Source organism: Mrakia frigida (assembly GCF_051309035.1).
Source record: "Mrakia frigida strain ATCC 22029 unplaced genomic scaffold BDY24scaffold_9, whole genome shotgun sequence".
Taxonomy (NCBI): Eukaryota; Fungi; Basidiomycota; class Tremellomycetes; order Cystofilobasidiales; family Mrakiaceae; genus Mrakia; species Mrakia frigida.
Window position 1 is genome coordinate 685,627 of NW_027481272.1, and position 24,943 is coordinate 710,569.

General features: G+C 55.0%; 10 protein-coding genes across 10 annotated transcripts; 5 read left to right on the top strand and 5 right to left on the bottom strand.

Moving 5' to 3' along the window:
• The first annotated feature begins 34 nt into the window (after nucleotides 1-34).
• BDY24DRAFT_285799 (uncharacterized protein) lies at nucleotides 35-3,630 on the top strand. The gene is made up of 12 exons (XM_076636998.1): nucleotides 35-518; nucleotides 642-905; nucleotides 999-1,136; nucleotides 1,219-1,290; nucleotides 1,365-1,445; nucleotides 1,545-1,721; nucleotides 1,810-1,890; nucleotides 1,963-2,031; nucleotides 2,110-2,247; nucleotides 2,355-2,733; nucleotides 2,817-2,993; nucleotides 3,086-3,630. The coding sequence occupies exons 1-12, from the start codon at nucleotides 412-414 to the stop codon at nucleotides 3,359-3,361; spliced, it is 1,959 nt and encodes a 652-aa protein (XP_076498339.1). The 5' UTR covers nucleotides 35-411; the 3' UTR covers nucleotides 3,362-3,630.
• A 213-nt stretch (nucleotides 3,631-3,843) lies between these two features.
• BDY24DRAFT_383968 (ribonuclease P Rpr2/Rpp21/SNM1 subunit) lies at nucleotides 3,844-5,039 on the top strand. The gene is made up of 3 exons (XM_076639745.1): nucleotides 3,844-4,251; nucleotides 4,536-4,618; nucleotides 4,714-5,039. The coding sequence occupies exons 1-3, from the start codon at nucleotides 3,896-3,898 to the stop codon at nucleotides 5,019-5,021; spliced, it is 747 nt and encodes a 248-aa protein (XP_076498340.1). The 5' UTR covers nucleotides 3,844-3,895; the 3' UTR covers nucleotides 5,022-5,039.
• Nucleotides 5,040-10,299: 5,260 nt separating this feature from the next.
• On the top strand, nucleotides 10,300-11,508 carry BDY24DRAFT_383971 (uncharacterized protein). Its single transcript, XM_076639746.1, has one exon. The coding sequence runs from the start codon at nucleotides 10,523-10,525 to the stop codon at nucleotides 11,285-11,287; it is 765 nt and encodes a 254-aa protein (XP_076498341.1). The 5' UTR covers nucleotides 10,300-10,522; the 3' UTR covers nucleotides 11,288-11,508.
• Nucleotides 11,509-12,105: 597 nt separating this feature from the next.
• On the top strand, nucleotides 12,106-14,105 carry BDY24DRAFT_413850 (uncharacterized protein; the record flags this gene model as incomplete). The annotated part of the gene is made up of 8 exons (XM_076643233.1): nucleotides 12,106-12,149; nucleotides 12,289-12,480; nucleotides 12,559-12,643; nucleotides 12,744-12,804; nucleotides 12,890-12,977; nucleotides 13,065-13,323; nucleotides 13,417-13,864; nucleotides 13,945-14,105. 8 exons carry the CDS (start codon nucleotides 12,106-12,108, stop codon nucleotides 14,103-14,105), a joined length of 1,338 nt encoding a protein of 445 aa, XP_076498342.1.
• Nucleotides 14,106-14,352: 247 nt separating this feature from the next.
• On the bottom strand, nucleotides 14,353-16,169 carry BDY24DRAFT_406473 (mitochondrial chaperone BCS1; the record flags this gene model as incomplete). Its single annotated transcript, XM_076642710.1, has 5 exons — nucleotides 14,353-14,827; nucleotides 14,936-15,173; nucleotides 15,281-15,593; nucleotides 15,695-16,051; nucleotides 16,167-16,169. 5 exons carry the CDS (start codon nucleotides 16,167-16,169, stop codon nucleotides 14,353-14,355), a joined length of 1,386 nt encoding a protein of 461 aa, XP_076498343.1.
• A 464-nt stretch (nucleotides 16,170-16,633) lies between these two features.
• BDY24DRAFT_383980 (uncharacterized protein) lies at nucleotides 16,634-17,949 on the top strand. Its single transcript, XM_076639747.1, has 2 exons — nucleotides 16,634-16,938; nucleotides 17,011-17,949. Exons 1-2 carry the CDS (start codon nucleotides 16,815-16,817, stop codon nucleotides 17,751-17,753), a joined length of 867 nt encoding a protein of 288 aa, XP_076498344.1. The 5' UTR covers nucleotides 16,634-16,814; the 3' UTR covers nucleotides 17,754-17,949.
• A 155-nt stretch (nucleotides 17,950-18,104) lies between these two features.
• Nucleotides 18,105-18,643, bottom strand: BDY24DRAFT_329561 (dye-decolorizing heme-containing peroxidase; the record flags this gene model as incomplete). Its single annotated transcript, XM_076637112.1, has 2 exons — nucleotides 18,105-18,195; nucleotides 18,270-18,643. Coding segments are annotated over 2 exons (465 nt in total), but the record flags the coding sequence as incomplete, so codon positions are not given.
• A 1,989-nt stretch (nucleotides 18,644-20,632) lies between these two features.
• BDY24DRAFT_285925 (uncharacterized protein) lies at nucleotides 20,633-22,293 on the bottom strand. The gene is made up of 3 exons (XM_076636999.1): nucleotides 21,304-22,293; nucleotides 21,072-21,127; nucleotides 20,633-20,969 (listed from the first exon to the last, which is right to left on the bottom strand). The coding sequence occupies exons 1-3, from the start codon at nucleotides 21,983-21,985 to the stop codon at nucleotides 20,796-20,798; spliced, it is 912 nt and encodes a 303-aa protein (XP_076498346.1). The 5' UTR covers nucleotides 21,986-22,293; the 3' UTR covers nucleotides 20,633-20,795.
• Nucleotides 22,294-22,983: 690 nt separating this feature from the next.
• Nucleotides 22,984-23,468, bottom strand: BDY24DRAFT_383987 (uncharacterized protein). Its single transcript, XM_076639748.1, has one exon. The coding sequence runs from the start codon at nucleotides 23,303-23,305 to the stop codon at nucleotides 23,090-23,092; it is 216 nt and encodes a 71-aa protein (XP_076498347.1). The 5' UTR covers nucleotides 23,306-23,468; the 3' UTR covers nucleotides 22,984-23,089.
• Nucleotides 23,469-24,231: 763 nt separating this feature from the next.
• On the bottom strand, nucleotides 24,232-24,943 carry BDY24DRAFT_286061 (uncharacterized protein). Its single transcript, XM_076637000.1, has one exon. The coding sequence runs from the start codon at nucleotides 24,856-24,858 to the stop codon at nucleotides 24,502-24,504; it is 357 nt and encodes a 118-aa protein (XP_076498348.1). The 5' UTR covers nucleotides 24,859-24,943; the 3' UTR covers nucleotides 24,232-24,501.

A 24,943-nucleotide genomic window follows, 5' to 3' on the forward strand; every position in this document is an offset into this window, starting at 1 on the left:
CGACCTCCTCCTTCCTCTCTTCTTCCAACCACGACCACGACGATCCAGAAAAGCTTCCTTGTTGACGTTTTGTGAAACCTTCTTGCTCGCCAAGATGCAGCTCTTCATGGAAACGTGTTTCAGTTGTCCGTTTTCAAACCAGCATCAAAAAAAAAGGCGTTCCTTCGATCTCTCCCTTCCTCGCTTCCTTCCGTCCCCGTCAGGTCCGAGACCTTTCTCACAGAAGGCCTTTTCGTTAACCTCCTCTGGACTGCCTCCTTTCCCTCTCAACCACCACCTACCACCTTCGCCTTCCAACTCCTTCTTCTTTCTCGTTTCCTCCTCCTCCTCGTTCGACTCGACTCGACTCGACTCGGCTCCCTCCCCTCCCCTCTCCCCTCTCCTCGTCGCTCTCTCTCTCCTCAGCCCAAGATGAGCGTCTCATGCTTCAGTGGCAGTCCGACGGTCGATGCAGTATTCTCAGCCTTCTCGACTACCCTCTTCACCACCTTCACCGAGCAAGGCTTCTACTCTGAAACGTGAGTTCACATCGTTTCGTTCTCGCTCGTCGCCTGAATCGAGAGAGGGAGGGTCTCGGAGGGACGAGAAGAGAAGCCTGGAATCCCAAGCTGAACCTTCCCGTGTTTCTCTCTTCTCCCCAGCGTCACTTCAAGCTTCCTCACGACCACATGCACTCCAGCCAACAACACCAACCTTCGACGAGGAGGCTCGAGGATTTATCCCACCCCTCTTCCCGTCAAACGACAAGGAACCCAGAGTTGTGAAACCTTCCTCACCACGACAACCTTCCTCGACTACTTCAGCTCGCTCCCTCCTCCCAGCCCTACCGCTACAGAGGCAGCTTCTTCCTTCGTTGGATACACCACCGTCTACCCTAGCCCTGTCTGCACTACGTTCTCCGTCTCGTGAGTCTCGGAGGACGCATGAATCGGAAACGGAAACGGGAAGAGAGAGAGAGAGAGGAGGCCAGGGCTGACTCTGAGCTTTCCTTGTTTCAGTTCTTCCTCAAGCTCTTCGGAATCGTCTTCTACCTCGTCTTCTACCTCGTCTTCGTCTTCGTCCTCGTCCTCGTCTTCGTCTTCATCCAGCAGCTCGTCCTCTTCCACTTCGAGCGCCCCTCCAACTTCAACTTCGTCGTGAGTTCTCCTTGCGTCTTTCTCCTTCTCTGCTTTCGTCTCCCTTCTAAACCTTCCTCTTCTTCGTTTTGATTCTTGGCAGTTCGAGTTCGAGTGCTCCTCCGACTTCCACCAGCTCGTCCTCCTCGTCGCTTCCGATCACCTCGTCGTCTTCGTGAGCTCGAACCTCTCCTCCCTTTCACGAACGCTGAAGATTCGAACTGACCTCGCTTCTTTCACTTTCATAAGGTCTAGCACCACTAGTAGTACGAGCGTCAGCTCCAGCTCTTCCTCGTCGTCGAGTAGCCTTCCGATCTCGACCTCGTCGTCGTGAGTTTGATTCCGTCGCCACCACTTTCCTCCTTTGATCGAGACTGAGTGGACCAACCCCGTTGGATCTTCACTTTATGTTTCCTTCTATCTCCCTAGGATCTCGATCAGCAGCAGCTCCATCCCCATCAGCAGCAGCAGCAGCAGCTCGCTTCCAATCAGCAGCAGTTCGGTTCCGATCTCGACGTCAAGCTCCATCGAAACCTCGAGTCGAAGCGTCTCCTCCGAGTCCTCGGTTGTGATCACTTCGTCTCAGGCCCCTACGGTTACTTCTTCGTGAGCTCATTTTCTCACAATCTTCATGTCACCTTTGTCCATAGCTTTCTCTGAGTCGCTGAATCGTCCCCTGTTTGTTTCCCCTCAGCGGTTCGGTTTCGAGCTCGATCCCCACCTCGGACTCAGCTTCTGCTACGACCTCTGGGACGGTGTCAGTTCCTGTCTCCTCGTCAGTACCTCTTCCCATCCGTCTCGTAGGTGTGAACGCGATTAACTGACTTCCGCCTTTCCTCTTCTTCAGAAGTCTTCCCGTCACTCGAAGCGATTCGGTTTCGGTTTCGGAGCCGATTGTCACTTCTTCTTCCCCTGTGTGAGTCTCGCCCTTTTCGATTATTTGCTCCTACACATCTCGAGAGCTGACTTGATTCCATTTCTTTTCGTTTCCCAGCACCGTCAGCGTCCCTGAGGCTTCCCAAACCGTCTCGGACTCGGTCACTCCTCCCTCCGTCACCGCCAGCGACAGCAACAGTCAAGCAGTCTCTCCAGCTACGGCTACAAACTCTGCTTCTCAGGCTGAGGTCTCCGAGTGAGTGGATAGAACTGAATCGTTCTCCTCCTTCGCCTGACATTGATGACTGTTCTCCGCCGTCGCGTCGTTGGTCTGATCCGCTCTTCCCTTCCTCTTCTCGACAGCCTCCCTTCCGCTCAACCCACTCTCTCGGACGTCTTGGATGCCTCTCAGACGGCTAGTGTTGAGCCCAGCCAGCAGCCATCTCTCCTCGCAGAACTTGAATCAGCCACCGAGTCGAGCCCTCTCCAAACCGACAGCGCCGTCGTCGCGACAGCTACTCAAGCATCCCTCGTCGAACCATCGGTCGTTTCAGTCACTTCTCAAGCCGTCTTCTCCTCTCTCCTCCTCTCGACGGATACCCTCGCCTCCTCGGTCTACTCTTCTCTCCTCGTCGCGTCGAGCGCTGTCGTCGTCCCTTCCACCATCCCGACCGACTCCTCCTCCGCCTCTCCTTCCGTCATCGTCGCCGCCAACAACGCCAATGGACCCAAGAAGACTTTGGTCAGTTCCGTTTTGCTTTGATCTCGTTCTTTCTTGCTGTACTGACTTTCTCTCTCTCGTTCTCGTTCGCGCTTCTCTCTCAGTCCGGAGGAGCTATCGCTGGAGTCGTCATTGGCTCGGTCGTTGGAGCAGTCCTTCTCGTTGGACTGGGAATCTTCGCCTTGAAGACTTTCTTCGGAGTTGGAGGAGCTGGAGGATTGGGGAGCGGTGGATATGCTGCTCCTGGGAGCGGACCTGAGGGCTTGGTGAACACTAGTGCCGTGCGTCCCCTTCTTCTTCCTCTCATCCCCTTTCTCTATCTTACTGCCCTCTGACCTTGACTCCCCTTACTTCCTACTCTTCTCGCTCTCAGGCCCCTCCTACCGCCCAGTTCGCTCAAGCTCCCGCCTCCTTCACCGGTGTCGCCAGCGGACCCAACGTCAACCCCTTCCTGGGGATCCCTGCTGCCGCAGCTGTCCCCGTTGGAGCAGGAGCAGCCACCGTCGCTTCCGGGAACGATTTCGGTACCGGAGCTCTTCCTCGACGACGAAACTCGAGCGACGACGAGGAAGAGGGAGGGGAGGGAGGCTACAACGACCATCAGCCTCAGAGCCACTACGACGCTCGAGGACTGTTGATAGATCATTAGATGGTTTGATGCTCGTCTTCGTTTCGTTTGCTTTGTTCTCTAGACTCGTACTGTAGATAGTTTCACGCGACGGTCTCGGTCGGACGCTTTCTCTTCTTTTGGATCTTGGTTTCGTTTCGATTCTCTCCTTTGGGCTTTCCTTAATTCTTCTTCAACCTCGCCTCGCGTTACTTCATTCTCTCACTTACATTGTTACGTCCTTCTTTCTACCCACCCACCCACTATACTCTTGCATCGCTCTCGCTCGCTCGTTTATCATGGACCTACCCTTTTTTTCCACGACGCGTCTCGTCTCTGCTTCGGTCTTGATGCTCCCGCAAGATATCTCCCCTGCCCGAGAGGAAAAGAAAAGAGAACAGCGAAGAATTCAAGTTCAGGTCGAAACCTAAAAAAAACTTCATCTCAAGGGGAAGAGGGCCTTGATTCCTGCCTCCGAGTAACTTTCGAGTCGAGCTCAACCTCTCCCTCCCTCAACCCCACCACCCACCCTTTCCCCCCCCCCCGAACACCTTCTCCTCCTCTCTTCTCCAAGCCATGGCCAAAGCCAAAGCCACCTCTTCCAACCCACCCCTCCCGACCTCCTCCTCCATCCAAAACCGAGACCTCCTCCTCCGTCTGAGCTTCATGCATCAAGCTGCTACGTTCTTCCTCGTCGCTCAGGAAGAGGAGTCTCAGCATCCAGTAGCCAGCGGGAGTGGTGGTGGGGAGGAGCAGATAAGGAGGTGTGGGAAGGGGAAGGATTTAGAGGTGAAGAAAGGGGGAGGGAAGAAGAGCGGGAACGGGAGGAAGAGGAAGAGAAGAAGGGAAGGAGACCAAGGGAGCTTGAGTCGGTTGGCGAGAGGGATAGGGGAGGGGATTAAGGATATTAGTGTGCATAACAAGGCTAAACTGTGAGTGCTTCTTTCTTCTCTCGTTCTCAATTTGTTCGACTTGTAGGGAGGATGGGAGGAGGAGAGGAAGAAGGGAAGGAGGAGGAAGCGTGAGCTCGAGCTCAACTTTTGGTTCGAGCTCAATCGTCGCTCCATATGGAAGTCTCGCTTGTCCAGAATGTACCTGTGTAGATCAGAACTCTCTGGATTCCTTTCCCAGGGTCCAGATGAACGGAGAGCTTTGTAGTTGCACTGGAGGTGGGACTCGAAACTGACCTTGCCTCCCTCCCCTTCCTTCTTTCCAGCGATCCCTCCTTCAAACGCTCGATCTGCAAGGCCTGCTCAACCATTCTCCTCCCTGGGACCACTTCCAAGATCAAGATCAAACGTATGTAACCTCTCTCAGTCCGCCTCGTTTCACTTCAGCTCCTCGCTGACCTCTTTTCTGATTCCCCATTCCCTTCTTCCTCCTCTCGCTTTCAGCCTCCTCCTCCCACTCCCACCTAATCCAAGAGACCTGCCTCACCTGCTCCCTCAGTAGATCCATACCCGCACCACCACCTCCACCGGCAGCCTCAGAACCAGCAGGGGAACCAGAGACTTCATCCTCGGTCGAGGAAACGGCAGAGGAGGGGATGAAGGGAATCGAGGTTGAGGTTGGGAGTTCGAAAGAGGACGAGCCGTCAGGGCTAGGGAAGAAGAACGAGACTCGAGCGAAGCTACCTTTGTTCTCGGATCGAGCAGGAGTAGGGCATGTTAGGATGGTGGGAGGTTCGAAGGAGCTGATTTGAATGATTCGTTCGTTCGGCATGTTGAGACGCGTCGCGAGCGTTCTTGGAGAAGCTGCTGAGCGAACACAAGGCACTGGAGACGCTCTATCAGAGATGAAAAAAAAACTAAAGGTTCCTCCAGGATCTTCGAATGTCAAAGCGAGGGAGAGCAAAGGGAAGGACGCGTCGCCGGTCACCTTTCCCTCGGTCAAGCTCGTGCTTCCCCTCCCTTTCTCCCCCTACGAGAAAGCTGACTAGTGTGAGGGGCAGGCCACATTCTGAATCAGGGAACTGACATGCGAGGTGAATCACGACATTCGTTCGAGAGAGAGAGTCAGTTTAAACCAACCAAACGACGCGTTCACTCCCGACCCGCTCGCTTTTCTTCGTTCTCTTCCTTCACATCACCTCATATTTTCATCTCTGGACGGAAGATCCTGTGGATGTGAAGAAGCCAAAAACTGCTCACCCACGCTCTTCTTTTCGGTGTAAGGAGTTCTGGAGGGAGAGATCGGGCCCGACCTTCCTCCTCTCTTTCGCAGTCCCCCTTTTTTTTCTTTTTTTGCATGGAAGTAATCTCAAGGCTCGCACTTGGACTAGTTAGCTCAAGACAACTTACTTCGATCTGCGTTCCTCCGCTCTTCCCACCCTCTGAAAGGAAGGAGAGGAGCATCGACTCGGGGAGGCCAACTTCAACTTCACTTCTTGCGTGGCTTGATCGCCCAAGAGGTTCTGTTCCCGAGAGTCAGACAGGCCGACATGTTCTTACTCGTCGGATCATCTCTATATCCTCTAGGTTCAGGTGGGTTTACGATGCTCGAGGAAGAAGAACGAGATTTGAGACGAGGGAAAGAAGGAAGAAGGTTGGGTCAAACAACTTCGACGCGACTGACTTTCGGACGCGACGGAACTCGAGTATTCGACTTTCTTTGACCCCTGATTCCCCTTCTCTCCTGTTTTCTGGTTGTTGATCGAGCATCCTTAAATTACCCGCCTCCTCCGCTACCGAACAAGGAGGGAAGAAGGAAATATGTGCAAGGAGGAAGCTTCCTTTCAAAGGGGAGAAGGAAGAAAAGGGTTGGGCGAGGTTTGGGGACGCCGCGCCTTCGACGAATCTGCCTTCTCCTTCCTACAAAATCTGCCAAAACATCTGCTGCTACAGCGTGGCCTTCTCTTCACGATTCTGATCATGAGCCAGCTAAAAAAGAAACGAAGAGATTGGTCCATTACGTTTGTCGTTGGCGCTCTCTCCCCCTTCTCCCCCGCCGTCGCAGGGAGGAGGAGGAGGGTGAGCTTGGAGATGGACGAATGCATTTTGCTTCCTCCTCCTAACGCTCACCCACCAACCTTCCTTTTTCCCTTCCCTTCTTTTCCCCCTTCCGGACCTCGTCCCTCCTCCTTCGCTCTCTATCTTTCTCGTTCGTCCCAAGAGACCAGCAGACTCGCACGATCGTCGACCTCGCTTTCTTCGTGAGACCAGCGCGAGCTGTGGAAGAAAGGAGCATCGACTTTACCACCTCCTCCCCAACCCTCTCTTGATCCTTCTCTCCTTCAAAACTTCCCGAGGCTTCGAAGGTGAGTCTCAAGTCTATGCTCCTTTAAAATTTGAGCGATTTGGTGGAGGAGGTGGCGAGAAAATGGGGTTCGAAGAGAGGGGAAGGAGGGGAGGGAGGGAAGCGAGGAGCTCATGCCGAAGAAGGAGATGCTTCGACTTCCTTCTCGCTCTATAGACCTTCCATCTCCCTTCGGAGCTGCTTTCAGCGCCAAGAACGGGAGCCTATACCTCTCGGTATCTCCCGGTGATTTCAAATTTACCGAGGAACTCTTGTGCTGACCTTCCTTCCCTTCCTTTCGTTAGCTCTCTCTCAGCCAAAATCTGGTCCTCCCTCCTCCTCGAAGGTGACCACTTCCCTTTCTTCGAGCCCCCTTCTTTGGCTACTCCCATAGCTGCATGAGGCTTCCATACATCGACTCCACACCTTCCTTCTGTCAATATTGACTCTTAAACCTCTTCCTGCTCTCTTCCTTCAAAGCTCAACTCCGCCAGTCCCTCGCCGCCGACCGTTACCCGACCCTCGTTATCGCTTGAGCCAGAACACCGTCTCCTCGTTACCTTTCAAGATTTGAAGCTTTCAGTAAGCACTATCTTGGTGAGTTCTAGTTCCTTGAGCTCGTTTCAGAGAAATCTCGAAGATGGAAAATCGAAGAGGAGGCGAGGAAAGGGAGGAGTCTGAAGTCGATTGCGACGAACGTCGTTCCTGCCTTTTTTCTTCCGATCTCGACCGCCCGACTTCATTCGGTCAGAGAATGAATCAAAACCTTATGCGGTTCTTCCTTCCGACCTTCTATGTTATCTTCAACCATCATCGTGCTTCCCTGGCTTCGTAGTTCGAGTTCAGTGCTGACCCTCCTCCCTCCCTCTCTCTTCCTCTCCCCTCCTCCTCTCCTTACGCTTCCAGCTCTCTCTCTTCTCCCAGGAAGCCCACCCTCTCTCTTTGTCCTCAAGCGTCCCTCACTGTCTTCCTCCCTCGTTCGTCAATCACAACGGAGCCCTCGAACCCACCTCCATCCCCGTCGATGCAGCCCTACTCGACCTTCGACCTTTCCCAACCTCTCTACCAAAACGAGGATAACTACTACCACCCAGTCCAGCAACAGCAGCAAGACCTCTTTGACTTTCCGGAGGAGCCAACCACTGGATCTCCCTCGAGAGAGCTTGGGACTTGGACCTTCCCCTCGTCGTCGTCGTCGTCGTCGTCGCATCAGGCGCAGGAGAGAAGTCCTTCAGAGACCTCAGGAGCGAGAGGAAGGACTCGAGCGGCGACTCTTGCTGGTAGAGGAAGGAGGAGAAGGACTACGACGGACGAGGCAGTTTCTTCGTCGATGAGCGGTCTAGACCTTCAAGTGAGTTCGAATCGTTCGGTCGCGACGCCGCATTTCCCTCGACGAGCTTGAACTTTTTACTGACCCCTTCTTCGCTTGTTCTTTTGCCTTCAGGCCCATGGAAATGGACACTCCCTCGGCGGTCAACTTCGATACGGTCACTCTCCTCGACCTTCGCTCGATCAGCAAGTCCGACAAGCCTGGACGACGACGGCGTCGCCTTCTCGTCCTCCTCTTCCTCCCCAGTGGAATCTCTCGGACCCTCAGCTCTCTTCCTACCCTCAACAGCTCCCTCTCCACCCTCGACATCAACATCATCGATCCCTCTCGTCGGCGAGCAACGATTCTCAGTGGAGCCATCAAGGCCTTTCAGCCCTCACCACTCCGTCCTCCAACCAACCCATCTCCCATTTCCGAAACCCCTCCGACTTCCTTCCTTCGCCCGTCGCCTCTCCTCACGCACGAATGGGATCCTCATCCTCGTCGGTCCTTCGACCGTCGACGTCGACTTCGTCGTTCCGATCAGTCGGCTCGTTCAGCGGTCATCCTCTCTCTGCGTCGTCGTCGGCCAACACCCTCGGCGCACAGACGTCCTCCCTCGCCGTCAACGACGACACTCCGCAGTGGACTACGGTCTTCCCTCGAGAGGGAGAGGAGCTCGGAAAGGTCGTCGCTCAGCACCAACAGCAGCAGCAGAGTCCCGCCGTGTCGCCGTCGGTCTCCTCGAACCACTCCTACTCTACCTTCCCTCGAACCCCTTCGACAGCCTCCTCTTCTGCCTACTCCTCCTACCGACCCGCTCCTTCGTCCATCGCCACCTCTCCTTCGGCCAACTCCTCCTACTCCGCCACCTCGTCGTCGTCGTTCCCAATCCCGAGGATTCGACCTCGTCCAACCTCCCAAGCTTCGTCTCGTCAGACCTACGCCGCTCAAGCTCCCTCCCAGAGACACCCTCACAAGAACCACGCTCGAGCAAGGAGCTCTCCGTCTCCATCGATCTTCGCTGCTTCCCGACCGACCTCGAAGACCGTAGAGCTCGCAACCGGAGAGTCGATGAGGAGACCAGAAGCCATCGCCGCCATCGAGCACCTCAAGGCCAACGGTCTCTTGCCGTTTGCGCTCAACAGCTGCTACCCGTTCATCGCTGGTCCCAAGGGAGCGGAGAAGCTCAAGATGAAGCTCACGGCGGAGCAGAAGCACGAGTTGTGTTCGTTGAAGGAAGAATTCCAGGCCTCGAAACAGAACGACATCGCCACGAAGTGTGAGTTCGAAGATTCGACCCAGCCTTTCTGCTCTTTCTTCGAGAAACTGACTTGTTCTTTCTTCTTTCTTCGGTCGCAGATGGTATCGAGAGGAGTACCGTCAGCAAGATCTGGAAGGAGAGATCTCGATGGCTCTCGACGGATCTCGCTCAGTACGCTCTCTCTCAGCACAAGGAGGACGCTTTCCCCGGATCTCCCCTCAAGCAGACGAGCAAGTGAGTTTCTTCCTTTCTCCACTTCCCCTTCTCGTCGAGAATAACCTCGCTGACCACCCTCTTCTCCTCTTTCTCGAACAGGCCAACTCGCTTCACCGAACTCGAGGATCCCCTCGTTCTCTGGGTCCGAGGACAGATCCGCAGGACCTCCCAGATCCCTACCGACAAGGCCATCAAGGACAAAGCCATCGAGATCGCCAGGTCCCTCGGATGGAAGGAGGAGAAGTTCAAGGCCTCGACGGGCTGGCTCGAGAACTTCCGAGCGAGACACGACCTTCACGACCGCGCAGGAGGATCCCTCCTCTCCAACCCTGTCACCAGCTTCGGCGTCGTCAAACCAGAAGCAGGAGAAGGACCTTCCTTCGGAGAGAACTACGTCGACGAGGATGGTCAGCCGGATTGGAGCGAGTTCGGTCAAGGGAGCGACGAGGAGGGAGGAGAGCGGGAGGACGACGACCAACCAATGTCGGCGGTCGAGGCTGCTGTCGGAGAGGTCAACAGAGCCTGGGAGAGGTCCATCTCAGCTCGATCAACTTCGTCGACGTCGTCGTTCGGAGGACTCAGGGATCAAGGAGGAAACCTTCCCGCGGTCCTGGAGGACGAGATCCAACTTGCTCGAACGCAGTCGATGTCGAGGATGAGTTCCAGCTCCGGCCAAGGTCTCTCGACTTCGACTTCCAACTCTCCAGCATCCTCCGTCGATGGCCTTCGAACTCCGGATCTCTCTTTGGAGCCAGACGCGTCGGTTCAGATCACTCCCACGAACCAACATCGAGCTTCCCTCCGATCCGCCTTCCGTCCTCTCCAACCCGTCCCTCCCTCCACTCTCCCCGAATCGACCACTCCCTACGCTCATCACCAACGAGTCAACTCCTACCCTCTCGCCATCCCCACCTCGTTCGACATTCGAGCTCAGCAGATCGCAGCGTCGACGTCCCACTCGGGCAGGAGCGTCTCGGATCCCATCGTTCTTCACCAACGAGCAGGAGCTTCGTACCAGCCCTCTCCTCCTCCTCCTCCTCCTCAACAGAGCATCCAACCTCACCAGCACCATCAGAGGTTGCACAGTCAGTCGAGCACCTATAGCCAGTCGAGCATCTACACATCGGATCTCCCTCAGACGTCGCAGTTCGAGTACCAACCGGATTTCGTCGAGGACGGGATGTCGGAGTGGGTTCAGGAGGAGCAGTACTCTCCCGTCTACGAAGAAGGAGGAGGAGAAGGATCGGAAGGGCTCGTCTACGAGGATCCTCAGCAGCTGATGGAGTACTCGTCGATGCCTCCAGGCCAATACGGACTCTACCCTCTCTCGCCTTCGGATCAGGTCGACTACTCGGTCCAGCATCAGCAGCAGTCGAACGTTCAACCGAGACTCCAACCTCCCATCCCTCAACTCCTCCCGGCCTACTCGACCTACCACGATCGAACGAACCTCGCCGTCAACAGTTCGACGTTGGGAACTCATCCTTCCCTCGGATCTCGATCGGCCTCGTCCTCCTCGTCGTGCTCCTCCTACGCCCTCTCCCCCAATCCTTCGGCCCACGATTGGATCGACTCGTCTTCACCTACTATCTACGGAGGAGTCTCTCCAGGAGGAGGCTACACTTCGCCAGGATTCGTCGTCGACGCGTCGTCCAAGCAGATCAACCACGCTCCCGCTCCCGCCTTCCACCTTCCCTCCCAAGCAGGAGCTCGAACTCGATCGTACACCACCTCGTCCCTCTCGCAGGCTTTCCCAGTCCAGCAGCAACAGGAAGCTCGACCCAAGAAGATCTCGAAAGAGGAAGGACTCAAGGCGATCGATCTGGCTCGAAGGTACCGTGCTCAGTCAGGCGAACCAGACGCTCTCGACGTAGCTCTCGCTCTCACGAGAGAGAACCCCTTCCCGATGGAGGACGACGGGGATCTACAGATGGGAGGGAACTAAGGGAGGAGCAGGTGGTGGGACTCTATCTCGTTTTCGGACACTTCTCGTTTCTCGTTTGTTTCTTTGCACACGACCGCTCTCTCTCTCTCTTTTCTAACGACCGTCCCTCCTCCTACCAACTCTACTCTACCTCCACCCCTTTCGATATTCTTCTCCTTCACTCCTACCTTACACATCGATCTGTTTAGACACTCGTGCTCTCTCTCTCTCTCTCTCTCTCTCTCTCTCCTTTGCCCCCTCCGTTCTCTCTCTCTCTCGATCCCACCACCCACACACACCTTCCTTACGACTTCTTTTTCTTTCCTACCCTATCCTATCTCTTCGCTCTATCTCCTTATTTTCTCTCTCTCACTCCCTCCATAACCATCCTTAGCATTCCTTCTCTCTCTCTCTCACACACCCATCTCGAAATTCACGTCACGTCTCCCACACCCCAGTTCTTTTCTCTCCTTTCCTTCCCACCCACTAGCATTTTATTCACTCACACTCACACGCATTCAGTTCCTTTTTGCATTTCATTCCCTAGTTACATCCTCGTCAAACTTTGCTTAACCTCTCGTTTCCCCTCTTTTGCTTTTTCGAGACGCGTTCGGTCCCTCTTTGTCCAGGAGAGGGACCACGCGCGTCGCTCTTTTTTTTCGATGTTATATACACATCTGTTTGTTTCTTTTCCATTCGTTTCGAAAGCGAAAAGGGAAAATCTTCAAAGCAAAGCTCGGGAAAGAAACGAACCCGAGACCCGAGCGGGCAGGAGGGCTGAGTTTCCAAAGCGAGGCGAGCTCAACCTTCGTTGTCCTTCCTTCTCTCCAACCCTCACCATGTCGACTCTCACCCTTTCTCGGTCCACTTTCCGCTCCCTCCGGTGCCTCTCCCCCTCCCTATCTTATCATCGCTCCTCGCCAACTCTTCTCGTTCCCTCGTCGTCAGTCTCACTCGCTCCTCCCTTTCGCCCGCCCATCTCCTTCCTTCCTCTTCCTGATCCTCTTCCTTCCCTCCCTCAGCGTCCAACCTCCCTCCTCCTCGGTTCGATTCTACAGCCAACCCGTCCCGCTCCCTCTCCCTCGTTCGGTAGATCATTCTCGTCCGAGAGAATCTTCCGCTGCTGAAGTTGTTTGGTCCCTGGAGCAGGAAGGAGGAGACGACAGGGTGTTGAGCTTCAAAGATCGAAAGATCCTTCTCAACGGCGTCGAGCTGTGAGTAGTTCTTTGTTTCACTTCGGTAGGAAATCTAAGTAAGGAGAAGCTGATTACGAGTTGGGTTTGTGATATCAGATCCCCAACTCATCTACGAGATCACTGTCGTTGCTCGGAATGCTTCCACCCCGTCACCCATCAGAGGCTGTTGGATACTTATGCTGTTCGTTCCTCCTTCTCTTCTTCTCTTCTCTTCTTCCCGTTTCGAGGTTTCTTAACTGAAACTGAACTCTCGGGGGTTGTTGTTTGGTTTGTATGTATAGATCCCGAAAGATATTCATCCGACGAGGATGGGGTTGAAGGAGGGAGGGTTGGAGGTCGTTTGTGAGTTCGAGTCTTGAGGAGGGAAGTCGAGGACGAGAGCTCACGCTTGTCTTGTTTTTGTTGTTGTTTGTCGTTTCCAAACAAGGGTCGACGTCTCATACTTCGTTCTACTCGAATCACCTCCTCAAGAAGCTCTCCCCTCCTACTCAACCAATCCCTTTGATCTCTCCCACGTAACGCTCCTCCCTCTCCCTTCTCTCCTCTCCTCCCGTCTCGTCTCGCTCACGCCGCCTCCCTTTCCTCCGCTTCATTCGAACCAGTAAAATCCTCTGGACCCCTTCAACCTCCTTAACGACCTTCCCCAACTCCCTCCCTGCCTCCTCCCTCACCTCCTCTCCCTCCGCCCTCCTCCAAGCCCTAAGAACCATCGACTCCCAAGGCGTCCTCTTCCTCACAGGCGTGGACGCCACGACGGAAGCGACGGAAGCAGTCTGTCGGATCCTGGGGAGAGGAAAGTTGAGGAACACGCATTACGATGAGTTTTGGGATTTCACGGCTGATATGAAGATGGGAGATTTGGTATCTACGTTTCTCTTTCTTTTTTGTTACCAAGAACGAAACGCGTCGAGCGAACTGACCGCGCGTTCGTTACGTCCCCTTCTTTTTTTCCAGGCCTACTCCAACGAACCCCTCCGTCCTCACACCGACACGACCTACTTCTCCTCCCCTTGCGGTCTCCAAATCTTCCATCTCCTCTCCCACCCTTCCCCTCCCGGAACCGGAGGCCACACCCTCCTCGTCGACGGCTTCTCCTGCGCGTCTCAACTCCGATCCGCCCACCCCGTTTCCTATCAGATCCTCAGAGATACGAAGAGACAGGCGCATGCTGCGGGGAGCGAAGGGTTCTTGTATCGGACGGAGAAAGGGTGGGGGGTGTTTGAGGAAGGCGAGGAGGGGAGGTTGGAAAGCGTGAGGTGGAACGGGGAGGATAGGAGTGTGTTTTCGGGTGGGAGCGTAGAGGAGGTGGAGAGGTGGTACGAGGCTGTGAGGGATTGGGAAGGGATCTTGAGGAAGAAGGAGAATGAGAAATGGGTCAAGTTGACGGGGGGCGTGGTTTGTGGTCAGTTCGCGTCTCCTCTCTCCTCCTCTCTTCGTTCGTTCGTTCCGTTCGTTCGCGCTGACTCGATTTCGTGTTGACAGTGATCGACAACCACCGAGTGATGCACGGTCGGTCAGCGTTCACGGGGGAGAGGAGGATGTGCGGGGCTTACATTGATCGGGACGAGTGGAGGAGTCATTTGGCGGTTTTGGAGAAGGAGGAGAGGAGAGGGTTGAAGGGCGTGGACGAGTTGGATTATTAAGCAGAAACTTGTACGAAGATCATATATCGTTTCATTGGTGTCTGTCGGGTTGTGGGGTTGGACGGAAGAAGAGCGGCGGCGGACGGACGGAGAGGAGGGAAGGGACGGGAGACGCGTCGAAAAGAAGGAAGCGGAATCGTTCGCTCTCGCTCTCGCTTCTCGACCCCTTTTCGCAGAGAATCTCTCCACAAACTCAGTATAGATAGAACTTCCCCATAATAACTCTCTATGTTTGGTTAATCTACTCCTACTCCTTCTGTCCAGCCAGCCCTCCCCCAGCCAAATCCAACCCCGTCCCCCTCTCCTCAAACAACCCTTCCAGTTCGCCTTCCACCTCCCCTTCCTCACACCTGATGAACAACCCTTGCAGCGCAGCCATACTTATAGCTCTCCCTCTTTCGTCCTTCTCCCTTCTCACCATCTCCCCTACTCGCTCTGCCATCTCCTTCACTGCTTCTTCCTTCTCACTCCCCTCCGAGGAGGAGTCGAGCGCGACGGATGAAGAGTCGTTGGCAGCGAGGTAGAACCGAACGAAGAGTTCTCGAGCTTGATGAGGAGTTGCGTCCCCTATGTAGGAGACGAGGTCGACTCGACCGGGACGGATGAGCGCGGGGTCGAGGGAGGAGAGGTGGTTGGTCGTCATGAAGACGATGCGGGAGGAGGAGGAGGCGATGCCGTCGAGGGTGTTGAGCAGACCGGAGAAGGTCACGCCGGATTGGTAGCTTCGATGGAAAGAGGAGAAAGTGATGGTCAGGATTGAGAAAGACGGGAGAGGTGTGGAAAGGGGTGAGACGAGGAGAGAAGACGAGAAGAGACGAGACGAGACTCACCCATCCGCACTGGTCTGAACTCGTTTCGAGAACGCCGCGTCGATATCCTCGATGAGAACGAAGCTTCGATCTGGAACGAGGGAGAGGATCTGTTGGAGACTGTCGTCGGTGAGACCTCGTTCGGCGAGGTTGAGGAAGCAGATGTCGTAGGAGAGGAGACCGGCGAGAGCTTGGATGTAGGACGATTTCCCTGAGCCTGGAGGACCGTGAAGGAGGTAGCCTCGTCGATAGGGGATACCTGTTGTTCAGGAAACAACAAAGTGGAACTATCGTTGGAACAGATCGACTCGCCAGTACTTCGAGTGAGAGGAAAAAACAGAGAGGACGACGAAAGACGCGACTCACCTCGATCGGCGTACCACTTCTCCCTCCCCATGAACCTCTTCAGATCCGCCTCCACCTCCTCTCCGACACCCTTATCCAGCACCACACTTCCAATCTCCCTCTTCTTCCTCGCCTTCCCGAACGGCCGCCATTCGAAGCCGTGACGGGTGTAGACGACGGTTTTGCCTTCCTCGTGTTTCTGAGCGAGCGTTCGAGCTTCCGAGAGGAGTTGGGAGAAAAGATCTCGGTCTCGGGAGAGGGTGGTGAGAGTGAGAGTTTCCCAGGGGACTCCGGTGGTGAGGGAGAGTTGAGAGCCTGATCGGGTTCGTTTGAGCTGAGGGAGGAGGGAGGAGGGAGGAGGGAGGAGGGAGGGGGAGAGGGAACGATGAGCTCGGGGGGTTCCTCTCGTCGCAGCAAGATGGAAGTCGAACTCACCTGTATCCAGGCTCCCTTGTAGTTGAAGTAATGAGTTCCAGGTCCAGGGATCAAACTGAAGTAGGCTTCCGAGCTTCCGTTGTCGTGCTTCTTGTACAGAGTCTCGACGCTGAGCTCGTGAGACTTGAGTTCCTTCATCGCCTGGATCCTTTGAAAGATCGATCCTCCTCGTCCTGAAGCAGCCAGGGCTTCCGAGCGAGCTACGTCTGCTGCTGAGTTTCTGGCCATCCATTCGAGGAACCAAGGGTAGGAGTGATCGTGAGAAGGGATGTCGAGAGTGACGAGGAGACGACGTCGAGCGAGGTAGGCTGAGCGTTTGAGAGCTTTTTGGGACATGGCTAGACCGGCGGTGAAGACCTGGGAACGACGGCGATGAGAGTGTCAGCAATGGGAGAGACTGAGCGTCGAAGTTTGGAGACGGGAAGAGGGAGGCGAGGAAGGAAGGAAGGAAAGTGGTGAGCTCGACTCTTACCATGAGACCAGCTCCTGCTGAAAAGTAAGGGCTGCGGCGAGAGTATATCTGTCAGGCGCTGCTTCTGCTTCTAAAGCCATCGGAAGGACTCACTTGTCCTTGAAGACGGAATCCAGAAAGGTAGGAGGAGCAGAAGACGAAGGGGAAGGAGGAGAGATCGAGCTCACTCCTCCTCCTCCTCCGCTGGGAGAAGGACTCGTCGAAGCTATCGGTTCATTGAGCGATATCGAGGGAGGAGGAAGGGGTAGTGTCGAAGTCGAAGCTACCGGCTGCTGATTTGTTGAAGATGGAAATCCCAACATGGCGGTTTGAGGAGAAAGAAGGAAGAAGGAAGGTGAGCTCGAAAGATCGAAGTTGAGACGGTTTCTCTTCTTCCTTCTTGACAGCCATCACCTCGACATGCTCTCTTCCTTTCTCTCTTACTTCTACCCTACACCCGTACTTCCTCGAATCACTATCCTCGATCTTCCCTTCGAGATCCTCGAAGAAATCTTGTCCATCGTCCTTCTGCTTCCCTCTCCGCCCTCCTCGTTCTCCTCCTCCTCCTCCTCTGGAACCGCCTGCCTTCAGGCCTGCAAGGCCTTCAACTCAGCTGGGGAGAAGCAGCTCTTTCGGAGTGTCAGCGTTTCTAGGGAATCTTCCTGGAGGATGCTGTTCGGCCCTGAAGGACTGTTCTCGAGGGAGGGAGGAAGAAATCTAGCGAGGTTCGTCCACGAGCTCAGCCTGGGAGGCTCGACGCACTGGCTCTGGCAGCTCAACAGCTCCTCCGACGGTGAGTTCCATAGAGAATCGTCTCCCAGTAATCATACTCGCTGACTCCGAACCGATTTTCTCGCAGCAACAGCAAACTCACCCTTCACAATCTCCTCCTCCCTCGACCCCTTTCCCTCCCTCACCTCCCTCACCCTCCAAACCTCCATCCTCTCCCAACTCTCCCATCCTTCCCACATCCACCCTCTCGATCATCTGCTCCCGCAACTCCAACTTTCCAATCCCTTCACTCTTACTCTCGTCACTTACGGACCTTCCTCTTCCCATGCCTCCCCAACGTCGCCCTCTCCTCGACTCCCTGACTTCTCCTCCTTCCAACCCTCCGTCGCCTTCCCCGACCTCGTAGAAATCGCGCTCCCTCCTCTCCCAGATCGTCACGCCTTGCATCAAGCACTCGGCTTCTCCTCCCCTCCCTGGACTTCCTCTCTCGACACCCTCGTCTTCGAAGGAGGTCCCATTCTCGAAGCTCTCAACTTCAGGCGAAGAGGGAACCCTTTCCTCGTTCTTGCAGGATCAACTTGGTCCTTCCGTCGTCTGGTCGTCGTTCTACCAGACGGACAGACCCATTTCAACGGAGCTAGAGTGTTCAGAACGCTCTTCTCGATGGACACGCCGTCGACTCCGATTCCTCTTCCTGATCGACTCGAGCGCGTCGAGTTGAGGGTTGGGAGGAAGGTGGAAGGGGAGATCAGGGAACTTTGGGAGGTTGAGTTGAGGGAGGGAAGATTCTCGGAAGCGGGGACGAGGCTGGGTGGGATGGTTTGGTTTGTGGATGAGGAGGAAGAGGGTGAGGGGAGGAGGTTGGTTGAAGAGTGAAGAGTGAAGGGACGCGTCTTGCTCGATCTCGAGTTCATATAGTCGGTGTTTTGTGTGTTTAGTAGATATATGACATGATAAGGATTCTTTTCTGACGCCAAAGGAATCGTTCTACGAGCGAAACACTCCCTCTTTTCCTTCGTTCCGTTCCTTTCTCTTCTTTCGAGTCAAACGCGCACAGAGGTCAAAAAGCCGATAGATAGTCGTTAAAAAGAGATGATGCTAGTGATAATAGAAAGATACAAAGTCTAAGAACCAAAAAAAAAGCGAAAGCGAACGAACTAGATGCACTGAAAGTGAGAAAGAAAAAAAAAGAAAAAAAAAGAACGAGACGGACTTCTACTGCTGCAACCCATTCTTCAAGTTCCTCGAGACGTTCGACCAGTAGAGCGACTCTCCAGCCTCGAACTCTCCCTCGAGCTTCTCAAGACCGATCTTGTACCTGACGAAAGGGAAAGAAGAGCGAGAGGTCAGTGACGCAAACAGACGCGTCGAGGAGACGAAGAGGAGACTCACCTCGTCACATCGTACGGTCCCACCTCCATCTCGTTCCTCATCCTCAACGTGATCCTCTCGACCTTCTCCTTCGCCAACCTCTTCTCCTCCTTGTGCACCTCCCCAGGAATCCCCGTCACCGCCTTATGCCAGGTCGTCCTCAAACAAGTGAACAACGCTCTCATCCCCAACGCCGTCGCCTTGCTGATCAACCCCGCTCCGTTGGCCTTCGCATCCTCCTTCCCGAGTCCTTTGGAAGGACAAGGCCCTCCTTCGATCAACCAGTCCCAACCGACCTCCCTGGCAGCCCACGTAGCGTAGACTTCCGCCGTGACGAGGAGGGACGTTCGAGACTCTTTGGCTGCTTGGACTCTTGAGGCGAGGGAGGCTCGGAAGTAGGACGTTGAGGAGATGGAGAGGAGGAGGGTTGCTCGTTGGTAGGCGACGTTGGAAGGGGAGGAGGTGAAAGGTGAGGAGGAAGTGACTGAGGAGGCGGAGGAGGAGGAAGAGGGTTTGAGGAGGGAGAGCGCGACCTTGTAGTTCTTGACCGCTGAGGAGAGGAGATCCCAGGCTTGTTCGGCGAGTTCGGAAGAGGAATAGACTGCTGAAGCGGTAGGGGAGATGGGGAAGATGAGGGATTCGTTGGAGTAGGAGGAAGGGATAGGAGCGACCGAGGCTTTTCGTTGAGCCCAACCCGACGTTGAAGGACCTCCGTTGACCGTCGACAGGCTCGGCGACGAAGGCTCCTCGAATCCATCGGAAGCGGCGGAGTAGGCTGATCCAGCAGCTGACGCTCGTCGGTAGGCGGCCATCGACATGGGCGCGTGAGGGGTGATCGAGATGGCGTGGGAGGGACGACGGGAGTTGGTGAGGATGGAGGTGAGAGGGAAAGAGGAAGGGGAGTCGTATCCGGTTTGGAGGAGGGTAGAGTCGGCTGGAGGAGTTCCGAAGGGAGAGCTGAAGATGACGTCCGCGTTGGCAGCTCGAACGGCGAGGGGAGAAGGGTTGTAGGCTGATCCGAGGGAGGGAGGGACCGACGCCTTCCTGCTTCCCGACGCGAATTGAGCGAGAGACCCCCTTCTCGGCGACGTAGGAGGACTCGTCGACGATGGAGTGGAGACCGAAGATTTCCCTGATCCAAATCCAGTTGAGATGGACGACATCCTCCCAACAATGCTCTGGGCCTGCTCCATCTCTCGAGCCAACGCGTGCGAGTGCTCTTCTTCCTCCTCCTCCTCTTCGTCCTCGAGGATTGTGAAGGATCCCTGTCGAGGAAGTGACTGACTTGATCGGCGAGCGACCTCTCCTCCACTGAGACGACGAGGAATGGCTGAGGGACCTGAGGGACCGACGAGAGGCTGTCCGATGCTGGCGGATTCCGAGATCGAAGACGACGTGCTGCTCGTGGACGAGACTCTCCTTCCAAGCTGCTCGAACGAGACGGCCGATCCCTTCCTTCCTGCGACTCCTCCGACTTTAAGTCCTCCCTTCTTCCTCCACGTCCTCTTGAGGAGCTGAGCGAGGACGAACTGAGCGTCTCCGAGTTGCGAGACGGATCGAACGAACATCATCTTGTTCTCCGCTCGAACCGTGGATGAGATCGACGACGAGGATTCCCGAAGGACGTAGTCGAGTTCCGAGGAGAGAGCGTTCATCTCGGCGAGGATGGTTCGACCTTGGGCGTGGTTGATGGGGAGTTGAGGAGCGAGAGCGTTGGTCTGTCGCAGACGTTCGATCTTGAGAGGACCGCATCGCAGTCGAACTTTGTTAACGATGTAGGAGGAGATGGGAGTGGGAGGAGGAGGTGAGGAGTCGGTGGATGTTGCGTTGGAGGAGGTAGTGGAGGCAGAGGAGGAAGCGACGGCCTCGAAGGTGAAGGTTGGGAACGAGGGGATGGATTCAAGCCGAGGAGTAGCCTGCTTGAGGTCGATCAAAGCTCCCATCCTGAGAGCTTGGTTGAGAGCGTCCTCGGCGAGATCGAAGTATTTATCGGCGGTGAGGAGATCTGTAGCGAGTCCAGCGGCGAACGAGGCTGCTTCTGCCATCCTGAGGTACCCGTCGAGCATCGTCGCGTGGGTGACCGTCCTGTTGCAGACGCTCGAGCTCCTCCTGAGACGATGCTTCGCCATCTCCTCCTCGTCTCCTTGGACTCCTGCTTCCCAATCAGCGGTTCCTACGACGGGAACGGATCCTCCGAGCATGAAAGCCTTCTCCGACGCCATGACCTGCTCCCAAAGCCTGACGGATTCTCGGATGAGATCTCCCGTCTCTCCAGCCCAAATTGCTCGAGGAAGGAGAGAGAGGTGGAGGGATTCGGTGAGGGTCGCGAGGAGGTGGGTGAGGGATGCGAGTTGAGTTTGAGCGGCGACGACTTGGTGGACGGGAGAGGGAACCGAGGTGGGGAGGAGGGCTGTTCGAAGAGCTCTGACGAGGGTTTGGAGGGAGTGAAGGGCATGGTTCGGAGTGAGGTAGTGAACGGCGAGGGTATGGGTGACGGAAGATCTGCACGAAAGAACGAAGGAAGAAGAGGAAGGAAAGGAAGAAGGTTCAGCTCGTTGAACAAAGGGAACAGGAAAGGAAGGAAAGGAAAGGAAAGGAAGAGAAGAGGAGGGCTGAGATCAAAAGGGAGACTGACTTGTAGACGAGAGCTTCCAGTCCGTCCGGCCTCTCCTGAAGAGCTAGAGAAAGCAGATCACTGGCTCGTGTGAAATGGTGTAGAGCCTGGAAGGACGAAGAAAAGAACAAGGTGAACAGGTTAGAAAGGTCAGCGGGAATTATCCGAGTTGAGGCGTTCTTTTGTTCCAACAGGTCAAGGACACTTGCCTTTGTGCTCGCTCCTTCTCCATAGCTTCGAGCCTTCTTCTCGTGAGCGAGAGCACCTGATTGATCGGAAGCGAATAAGGAAATATAGGAGGAACGAGGTCAGTTCGAGGTCGGAAGAGATGGGTTAAATTGATGAAGAGGGAAGGGGAGGGAGGCGGCTCGAGAGCTGAGCTCGAAGGTCGCGAAGGTCGGAAAGAAAGAGAGTTGGGAAACAGAACAGACAAAGACTTACCTGCGATACAGCTCTCAAAGCCGATGGTACCAGGTCCAGCTGCTACAGCTCTCCTCTTCTTCTCCATGACCTCTACGGTTCTCTGATCCTCCTTCTCCTGGTCGACGGAGCTTCGCCTCTCCCTCCCCACGAGAACCGCACTCATCCTCCTGCTGCCGTTTCCTCCCACTCCGACCTCCGATCCTTGAGCCGACACCGACATTCCTCTCCGCGATCCAGATGATACTGGCGAGGTAGGGAAGTAGGAAGATCGAGAGCGGCCATCGTTCAAGTCGGTGGGAGCGTAGAGTTCGAGGGGGGTGGGTTGCGATTTGCGGTTGTGAGAGCGTTCGTTGGAGGAGTAGGAAGGAGGAGGAGAGTTGTGGAAGTGGTGGACTGGAGGGGTAGTATACGAGGAGATGGAAGGCGAGGAAGACATCTTGTCCCTTGGTGAAATCTTTGTAGATTTCGACATCCTCCTCCCCGTCGAGACGACTATCGCGCGAGCTCCTCCGTCGTCATCGTCGTCCGTAGAATTGAGGTGAGGGGAGGCGTAGAAGTTGGAATGCGAAGGGGAGGTGGTGGTAGTGAAGACGATGTCCAGTGGGGTGATGGGAGAGTGGGAGGAAGAGGAGCGGTTGGGGAGAGGAAGAGCCGATTGAGCAGAAGAGAACGAGAAGTCCGAGGCAAACATGGTCGCCATTTCTCGATTGATTGTTGAAAGTGGCGGGAAGTTCGCTGAAGGGGCCAGACCGTAGTAGTAGTGAAAAGACGATGCCAGAAATGGGTGATAGGAGGTGAGAAGAGAAGAGGAGAAGAAGGTGTTGGAGGGTGAGAGAAGAGCGTTTGAGACGAGAGGAAAGAGGTTTGCTTCACGGAACAAGGAGGCTCAAGCGTTGAAACAGAGCTAGACAGATGGGATCTTGAGTTTGAGTAATCGAACCTCTTGATCACCCATTCCGGATTCCAGAAGAAAGAACAAGAGATCAGGGCGCCACGGTTTTCTCGTGGGGGGAAGAGGCGGGGACGTCCCAAAGCATCTCCTTCGTTTCTGACTGAGACCTCGCTCTCCTCGATCCCTCTCCCTTTGTTCGTCATACAGCAGCTTTTCCGACTGCTGCTACTCCCAAAGCTGACAGGGAAGAAAAGAGAGGACCTCAGAAGATATCGGTGTAAAACGTAAGGACGTTTTTCGCAAACCTTCGAGTCAACAGCCGCAAGGTCTGAACCAGAGTTGACGCGTCAGAGAGGTTAAATGGGCCTCGAAGACCGTCAGAGCGAAGAAGCTCTGGGTTCAAGGCTCGGCTTCGGATCTGCCGAGGCAAAGCATGAGTTTACGCGACGAGACAGCAATTTGTTGGCGGAAGTGCTGGTATAAAGCAAACGCAGACGGGCGCGTCGACGAAACAAGGGTCAGCCTTCGTCGGCGACTCTTTCTTCTTCTTTGCGCTCCATCCGTCGTGAGCTTGTTTCCTTGTTACCCCAGAAGTCAAAATCGACTGCAGATCTGAAGGCAGATTGAAGAGATTGGAAAGGGCACGACGCCGTCGACCGAAACAAGCGACGTCCCGTCGGAAGGGAAAAAATTGCAGGGAGCGATTGACCCAAAGCAGACATTATCGATCAGCACCCGAGAAGTCGAGGAGGCTTGCTCTTGCTTGCCTCCTCCAGCATCGGTACCGAAATCTACAGAAGCGGGAGGCTGAATCGGAAGGAAAGTCTCTGATCGTGTCCCGACTTTTTCGATCTTCGATTCCAACGACTCCAGTGCAGATCGAAGAAACAGCTACCGCCACGAGAAGATGTATCAGAGAGCGATGGTACAGTAGTAGCTCGGTCTCAGGTAGAGATCCCAAGAGAGCATCACGAGCTGAGTTGGAAAGGAAAGGGAGGGACACGGGAGACGGAAGCGATGAGACGGCCCTCGAGCGCTGGAGCTACGTAGATTCGTCGAGTGGGAGCTTATAAAGTCTAGGACGAAGAAGCACAATAGAGAGGTACATACTGATGTTTGGGAGAGCATCGACGCAGGCCAGAGTGGAGGAAAATCGAGTCTCGCTGTGCTTGACCCGATCCGGCGCGACGCGACGACAGACCTTGTTCTCGCTCCCCTTGTTTCTTAGCCCTCGTTTTTGGGTCCCGCTTCGTGTTTCTTTGGACCTCGGTGTCAATCCGAGAAGCGGGACACCAAGACAAGACCTGACGAGCAGAAACGGGAGGATCAAGTGGAGACCTCTGCTCGACGAAGGAGTCTTTCTGGAGCGGCTCCTTCGCCCTCAGGATGAACATTGTGGTGCTGCAATCCTACAAGAGCTCTTTCGATGCACCGCAGAAGGCCATCATCTTATGAGGAGAAGACGGGCTGGAGTGACAGCTCGGCGAAGACGTCGAAGGGCGACACCACCTTTGTTCGTTCAATCCGACATCTGTGTGAGTGCAGGACTGTCCGGAGCTTCGCTGATGAATGAAAAGAGCAGAGGAAAGAGCGTTTTCGATGTCGCCCTGCTCCAAGAGCTGGAAGAGGGAGAACAACGCGTCGAAACAAAATCGGCGACCTCGATTCAACGCGATTTCTCCCCGACGAAGCTCAGGGAGCTGGTTGGATGGAATTCAAAGACGGACGAAGAGAAGAAGAAGAAAAAAATGAGGTAGCTGTAGTCCTACGCCCGATGGATTGAGGGAGTGAGACCGACGCGTCGAAACACAGACAGGTCAGTGGCTTAGACGCGTGGCAACCACCAGCTTCGAACCAACGGGTGAAGTAGCCGAAGGGAACATGAAGAGTAATGTGAAATCAAATATCAAAGGAAAGAAAGGAGAAAGGAGAAAAGGAAGGAAGAGCAGCAGCGTCGCGTCGCCAACCGCCTTCTTCCCTCGAGGGACGCCTGGGCGGAGGAGCTGCTGAGGTCCTGAGGAGTTTTCTCCTTGAACCTCAAGGACTCGATGTCCAGGTGAATCATAGAGAGCCAAACAAGAAAGGACGAAAAATCTCAGAAAGGAAGAGATGCGACGCGTCGCGGAGTCGCGTTGTCGTGCTCTCTCGTCGCTCTCTTCCAACTTCTAGACCCTCGTCGACCTCCGTTCGGAATTTTGGTCCGTACTGCCCAATTCCAAGCAGAGGTCCTGAACAGCGGCTCCAAGAGGATCTAGAGGAAAGCAAGGAAACAAAGTCGAGGACGACAGGCCGACGCGTCGCTTCCGTCCCTCGCTCATTCCACCCTACGCATTTCCCACAGGGAGAGATCTCCTCACAGAATGAAGGAAAAGGCTTAATTGATGTGCGGGATCAGAGAATTGGGGAAGAGAGAAGAAAGAGATGAACGAGAGAGAGAAGAAGAGAAGAAGAGAAAGGAGCGAGTCTCGTTCGTCTCCACTTCTGGTACGCAAGCCCCTCCCGGTGACTGCTTCCTTCCACAAGAGAAGAACTAGTCGCCCCTGAGCACCAACACAAAAAAAGAGGAAACAGAGCATCCAGAGCAAGAATTGGACTCGTCCGTTTCCACTCGGTCTTTGCGCCGTCCCTCCACGCTCGAGACTTTTCGCACGTCCTGAGGGGAGATGGAAGACTCGACACATGGAGAAAGATGAAGGAGAGGGAGAGGGAGCAGACTGAAACGAAGGAAGGCTAAGCAAGAGAAGAGAAGAGAGGGAAAGAGGAAGA